Source organism: Solenopsis invicta, chromosome 4 (genome assembly GCF_016802725.1).
Source record: "Solenopsis invicta isolate M01_SB chromosome 4, UNIL_Sinv_3.0, whole genome shotgun sequence".
In the NCBI taxonomy this organism is placed as follows: domain Eukaryota; kingdom Metazoa; phylum Arthropoda; class Insecta; order Hymenoptera; family Formicidae; genus Solenopsis; species Solenopsis invicta.
This window is the reverse complement of record NC_052667.1, coordinates 14,675,247-14,682,553: the sequence shown is the minus strand read 5'-3', so window position 1 is coordinate 14,682,553 and position 7,307 is coordinate 14,675,247. Positions and strand designations below refer to the sequence as shown.

The window sequence follows — 7,307 nt, the reverse complement described above, 5'->3', positions numbered from 1 at the left end:
TCGCGCGAGCTAGACTGAGACTGAAGAGCTAGAGCATTCTCCGTCGCTAAGACCTAACTTTACTCTCGTATACTCGCATCTTTTTAGTCTACGATTGAGCATTTGAAACACATGTTTTTTTTTTAGCCTGACTTTATTCTCTTATACTCGCATCTTTTTAGCCTATGACTGAGCATTTGAAACACACGTTTTTTTAGCCTGACTTTACTCTCGTATACTCGCATCTTTTTAGCCTGACTGTACTCTCGTATCTTCGCACATTCTTTTTAAAATATTTCAAAACTAAATATCGTGGTATTGATACTAATGTATAACTGTGGATTTTTTTTTGGAAGAGGAAAAATAAAAAAAGGTTGCAATTTAAATTTAATAATAAACAATTTATTGTCTGTTGTGAATACATTGTTTATGCAGTAAAAAATAAAGCTAACAGCTCACAATCGACGAGTTGACGCATATCGAAGATATTGCTCTCGCGTATCGCTTTTTCTTGATTCATTACATTGGACGCGATGTTTAAGAATTGTGTGTACTTAACATCGACTGTATCAACGATTCTAACTAAGCGCTCGAACATTACGTTGATACACTCGTACAAACTGAACATACGATGTAACGTGGATTCAATCACTGTCACATACACGTTAGAAGATTCGAGACGTATGAGCCTAACGTCATTCATCACACTAACTTTAACTGTTAAGGGTCCGACGCTTATAAAATTGTCCTTGTAGTCATTCCGAATTAATTTGGAAATATTCCATCGTTGCTCGTAGAGACCTTTCCACGTTTCAACAGACAGTATCAATTCTCGTCCTTGATGATCTCCTATGGCGATCTCCACGTAACTCGGTGGACCGACGTTAATTCCAATCTCCAAATACTTGTAACTCGTAGCTGTCAAAGCGTAACGTCTGCTCAATAAGCGCGCTGTACGACGCTCCGTCGAAATGCTGTAAAAGAAAATCAAAAGTTTATCACACAACGTTGCATAAACGCTATTAGAATATCGAAACTTACCCATTGCAATCCTTCTTCACTTCACCACTGTACAATGTGTTACCTCCCTCGGCAAAGTACATTGCGAATCGTTCGTTCGTTCGAACCTCTGATGCAATACTGATGTTGCAAGAAATTATGATGCTTATTTGAAGATTAATGCTTCTGCACTTTTAAGGAGAGGGGAGGCTTCCCCCTCTTTCAACAATTTCATTATTGTCGTCGTTATCGCTTTCACATGTCACGACACGTTTATGCTTCTGCAATTGTAAAGGAGTGGGGGATACTTTTCCCCTCTATCAAACAATTTCATCATCATCGTTATCACTCGAACGTGTCACGACACGTTTTCGCGGTCTGGCAACGTTGTACATGAAACGTGAAATATGACGTACATGAAACATGACGTACATGAAACGTAAAACATGACGTACATGAAACATGACGTACATGAAACATGACGTACATGAAACGTGAAACATGAAAAAAAACGTTAATCTAAACATGAAAAACGTTAAACTAAACGTGAAAAAACATGAAAAAACGTTAAACTAAACGTGAAAAAAACATGAAAAACGTTAAACTAAACGTGAAAGAACATGAAAAACGTTAAACTAAACGTGAAAAAACATGAAAAACGTTAAACTAAACGTGAAAAAACATGAAAAACGTTAAACTAAACGTGAAAAACATGAAAAACGTTAAACTAAACGTGACGTACATGAAACGTGAAACATGACGTACATGAAACGTGACGTACATGAAACGTGAAACATGACGTACATGAAACGTGACGTACATGAAACGTGAAACATGACATACATGAAACATGACGTACATGAAACGTGAAACATGACATACATGAAACGTTACGTACATGAAACGTGAAACATGACGTATGTACATGAAACGTAAAACATGACGTACATGAAACATGACGTACATGAAACGTTACGTACATGAAACGTTACGTACATGAAACGTGAAACATGACGTACATGAAACGTGAAACATGAAAAAACGTTAATCTAAACATGAAAAATGTTAAACTAAACGTGAGAAACATGAAAAAAACGTTGAAGAAACGTAGATGTAATGGAGGGGGAAAAAAAAAGTGTATCTCGTATATTACGTATGTTTATTTTTGCAATTGTGTCCACCAATTGTAAAGTTTGAATACATTTTGTAAAGCACAATGTTTATTCGTACGGTGTTGCCCACATTGAAAAGTATTAGCATCATCTAGATTATTTAGATTATCCACGTCTTCGTAATCCACATCCAGGCTCTCGATGTATGCGTATTCTCGCCGATTGTCCAGAAGTAATTCTCCCAGCCATTCTCGTTTCTCATGTCCTTTGACGTATACAATCTCCTTGTTGTCAGGATTTTCAGCACCCAGTACTGCAGTTGTAATCACTTGTCTCGCTTTCCGGTATGGAACCACCCCGTCGGTGCCCCATCTTAGCCCATGATGCATGGCAGTGAGCCAGGAGGCGCAAGATCTTTCGGATTTCATCAGCCAATCCCATGGCTGGGGGCTGTCAAAGATATAATGCGCGAGAACGTTTCCCCCTCTAAGAACAGCAAATTCTTTTACGACGAAACCTCTCAATCGTCCAAGGGGGAAACCTTGCAGATCCACGAACGTCGGCACGGACATGTCGCGGTCGAAACGAAGACTGTGGTCTACGTCGATGTATCGTATAATATATATATGCGTGGAATTAAGTGATTTTGCGCACAATGTTTGTCAACGGGTTGTACTGAATCACGCGATCGTGTATTATCAAGCAATAGGCACTAGTATTTTCTGGTACGTTATCCTTTGTCTCAAATTCCAATCGCACGTCAACGGTTGCGCTCTTGATTGATTCAACTTGCCGACTACAATCTATTATTATGAAAGGACCGTGACGTATAAAATTTGTCACTGTGAGATTCGGCTCGAGATACTCGTATCCGAGATAAGTTTTATAGAAACGTGCATACATGTCGTACAGAATAGCCCATCTATTTTTACTAATATCTAAATTCATATCTTCATAAGGATAACTATCAGAGTTCAAGTACAGTTTCACGTTGATTAAATTGCAATGGTCGAATCGGCTCGTGTCCTCGGACATGACGTTTTTTCGACCGGTTTGCAGAGCAAAGATGACATATCGCGGCTTCTCGAGTTGAGTAGCGGTCTTGATAGCCCACGAGTGCTTGGTCGTACGTTGCAAAAGCGGATACTCGTAAAGATCCCACGAGCGAAAAGCCATGCTGAGGTATCGTCCGCTCTCCAATGTGCGCAGCATCGAAAGTTTATTTATTTCATTCAGTATTACGTGCGGCATTCGCCACTGAATCTTAAACAATTCTATCACAGGCTCTACCGCTGAATTGCCCTTTAGGCAATTGTTATCGTTGCGCGCTCGTATCAAGATCAATTCGTGACGAGCGTTGATCACTACTCGACGGTAATCCTCGCAGAATCCCAGCAGCACGTAAAGCGGAATGCAAAAGTTGAAATAGCCATCAGCGGTAGTCAACTGTTCTTCCCAGCCAGCATTTCGCAAAATCACGCTTTTGTCGGATGACAGCGTTACATAGTTTTTGAGTGAGCTAGTTATACCCACGTTTCTATTACGATCAATCTCGACACCGTCGAGTTCATATCTTATCTCATCAAACATAAACGCAACACAATTATTTCCCAAAACCACGTCACCGCTGATCTCCTCAGGTTTCTTCTTTTTTGTCAGCCTCCCTTCGACATATAGAAAGCTCTCGTACGGCAATGTATACAAATCCTGTTGCTGTATGGGTATTCTTATCTTGTCGCTGTGCCCGTACGTTGTGTTTGCATGCGGCGAATAAGCATGGGTCTCAATCTTGACAATTCAATCGTCAAAGATTGGCTCGTCTCCGATATTTAGAATATCAGTCATTTTTTCTTTTTTAATCAAGATTGTCGTACCGCGAATCCCAGTGATTGTAAAAATTTAACGTTTGATACACTGAGCTTCTTTCTCTTCTCAGTTGATCGAGTCGGATTATCAATCGATGATGATGATGATGATAATGATGATGTCACCGGTCTTGTAAAGAATGCGTTATCTCTCTTTGCTCGCTCAGCTCCACTCAACACAAGCATCTCATGTGTCGCGATATCGTTTTCGAACGTGCAACCTGACGGTAATTTCCTCCCCTCGAAAATCCAGCAATCGTCCGGTTTGATCGACAATGCGTATGGTAAGATCCGTAACGCTTCGTATGATCACTGGCAAGTAAATGACTGTTGCAGGCCTTTCACTGAGCTTATATCCTGAAGGCACGCTCGGAGAAAATTCATGGATCGTATGCACATGCGCACCGTTATTGTATGCACCTGCGGTGATACTACATTCGACGCGGATAATATTTACGTTCATAATATTAATTGACATGTCAGATTCGTGCCATCTACGTGGATGCAGTATACGCTTCGAGAATCCCAGCAGCGATCCAATGCTGTTGGCTTTGTTAAAGTTTATTTTGTAAGCGCATTTAATTTCACATTTCATCGTGTTATGATTAGCTCGAATCACTATCGCTTCCTCACTGTCATCATTGATCACGCCGATATCGCCGCGGACAACTAGCGTGTCACTGGCATCTGGCGCGTTGCGTCGTGGACGTTTCTGCGAGATTGCGCGTTTCAAAAATTCGTTAATGGCCGGCAACTCGTATGATCCCTCGGGTATCGTAATCTCCACATCGTCTTTGCCGAAATAAAATTTATTATTTGAGGCATTTACATTCGGTATCGTGTTATAAGTTTCAAAAAGCGTTAAACCGAGTTCGTATTCGGCATCGGTCAAATCTATCGCCGGAGAGTAATTTGCAGCGAGAACGCTGCTCTTTCCGCTTAGCGTTAGCGTAATCGACATGATGGAAAAAGCGTTCGACGAATACTGAGACTCTTCGACACCTCATCGATCTTTTTCAAAAGTCAACAGTTTGTAAAAATCTCAGGCACATTTGTCCGCAGAAATTTTGATTGTACGTCTGATAGGACGTTTGATTGTACTCTATCGTAACATTGCTTCCGAAATATCGCACCAACTCTCGAGGCGGTCGAAGATTGCCAAAGCTGTCGAAATACACAACGCGGTTGCCCCTCTTTGCGTAAGCCACCCAGTGCGTGCCAGGGCCCGTGGTATCATCCAAATTAACGATACCGCTCTCGTGTCGACGTACGCCACTCGTCGGTAAAGCATTACGCATGTACACACCTCTAAAATACGGTATGCGCATACGTCTCGCCAGCTGGTTCAATTGCACGTCGGTGGTCACGCCCGCAGGCATTTTTATCGTCTTTTCGATGTTTTTTTTTTTTTCTTAGTTGATACGCCCTGTCCGCGTTTATACGGCCCGAGATAAATTCCTCGTCCGTATTTATAAGGTGCCAAGTATAGACCGCGACCTTGTTCCATCGCGCGATTGTGACGTTGCAGTTCTTCAAGTTGACGTCGCGCATCTTTGCGGGCGCTTACCGCTTTCGCTACATTTGCAGCTCCACCGATCAAAGATCCTAGAACGCCCAACATTGGCAGAATCGGTAACATGCCGCCTCGTTTTGCCGACGGAAGTACTCGTTCTTTTTTTTCGTCGTCGTCGGTTTCCTCTTTCTCGTCTTTGCATTCATACCCATGCCGATCTTGGTCTTGTCCTTCATCGCTGCCCAGATGGCTGCAGCGGCGGCTCTCTCGCCCAAAGTCGAGTCTCTCGCGGTAATGCGTTTCCGTGCTGACGCTGCGAGTATATCGTCAGCAGCGTGTCTATCGACGAGTTCGTTACTCTTAGAATACGCAATATCGTGTTCGCGGCACGCTGCGTCCAATGGATTTACGCCCATGTCGCCTCTGGCTAATCGTTTCTTCAGCCGAGTGCCCGGACCGCAAAACTGGTAACCGGGGATATGTAACTCGAAAGGAAGCGCGTTTATCGCTCGATTCAGCAAACTTCCGGTTTTGTTCGACGCTGACATTCGCTGCAATCTTTTATCCTCGGTGCAGGGCCGTCGATGTGCGTACGCCGCCAAGGTTGATTATAATGCTCGTCGCAGCGACGATAAGTTTGAACTACCGGGTCCACCTGTATATGTTTCGGAAGCCGTTCCCAAACGTGGTCGATGTAATTACCGCACACGCGTAACAGTACGACTTTAGGTATATATTGCAACTGCTCAGCGCTTAGGTCCAGAATATCGCTGGGATGTGACAGCGCGAGAAACATTTTTGATACTGAGCTACTCAAGATTTCACACATCTATAAATAGGCCTTCGACTCGTCACGCGAGTTTAGTGTGAAACATGAAATTCGTGCGGCAGTCGCTGACGATACGCGTCACAAACTGCGACGAGAAATTGCGAATGATGGGGGACAACGCGCAGTTGCGGAAACACGGTGAAATGCTGCCATCCGCGCAATAATTGCGGGACCATCTTCGTGCGGCAAAACTAATGTTCTGATAAGCTTGCTCGAGAGTCCGCATGGTGTACGTTTCGAGAATGTTTATATTTATTCCAAGTCGCTGCAGCAGCCTAAATATCAATATCTCGAAAATCTGTTGAAATCGATCGATGAAATCGGCTACTTTACGTTCTCCAATAATAGCGACGTTATTCCACCGAGCGAGGCGCTTCCGAATTCAATCTTCGTCTTCGACGACGTTGCGTGCGATAAGCAGGATACGGTGAGAGAATACTTTTCAATGGGCCGCCACTCGAATGTCGACTGCTTTTATCTTTGTCAAACGTACGCGAGGATACCTAAACATCTGATACGCGATAACGCCAATCTCCTAATTCTATTTAAACAGGATGGTACCAACCTTAAACACGTTTACAACGATCACGTAAACACCGACATGTCGTACGACGAATTTTGTGCTTTGTGCCGTGCTTGTTGGCAACAAAAGTATGGATTTCTAGTGATAGACAAGGACAGCGCGCTTAGTAACGGACGATACAGAAAAGGATTTAACGAGTTCGCGGTACCGCAAAACGATTAGTCATTATCGATACGTCAACGTTGAACGTTAACATGGCGGAAAATAACAAAGATATACGCAAGCGTGAGCAACTCGCGAGGGAGATTGAAAAAACGAGCGATGCGCAAGAAACATCGCGCTTTAAAAACCGGCAGGATCGAGGAGGAAATTGCAATGGAGAGACGTTTCAAGCCCATCGTCGCACCTCTGAAACAGATTGTCGAGGAATCTCAGCCGATTAAAAGAAAAGAAGAAATCAAGGAAGAAAGAATAATTAAGAAAAGAC

The 7,307-nt window shown here is 42.9% G+C and overlaps 1 protein-coding gene across 1 annotated transcript; it reads right to left on the bottom strand.

Moving 5' to 3' along the window:
• Positions 1 to 359: 359 nt before the first annotated feature.
• On the bottom strand, positions 360 to 1,247 carry LOC120356826. The gene is made up of 2 exons (XM_039448479.1): positions 1,021 to 1,247; positions 360 to 953 (listed from the first exon to the last, which is right to left on the bottom strand). The coding sequence occupies exons 1-2, from the start codon at positions 1,080 to 1,082 to the stop codon at positions 407 to 409; spliced, it is 609 nt and encodes a 202-aa protein (XP_039304413.1). The 5' UTR covers positions 1,083 to 1,247; the 3' UTR covers positions 360 to 406.
• Between the last annotated feature and the right edge of the window lie 6,060 nt (positions 1,248 to 7,307).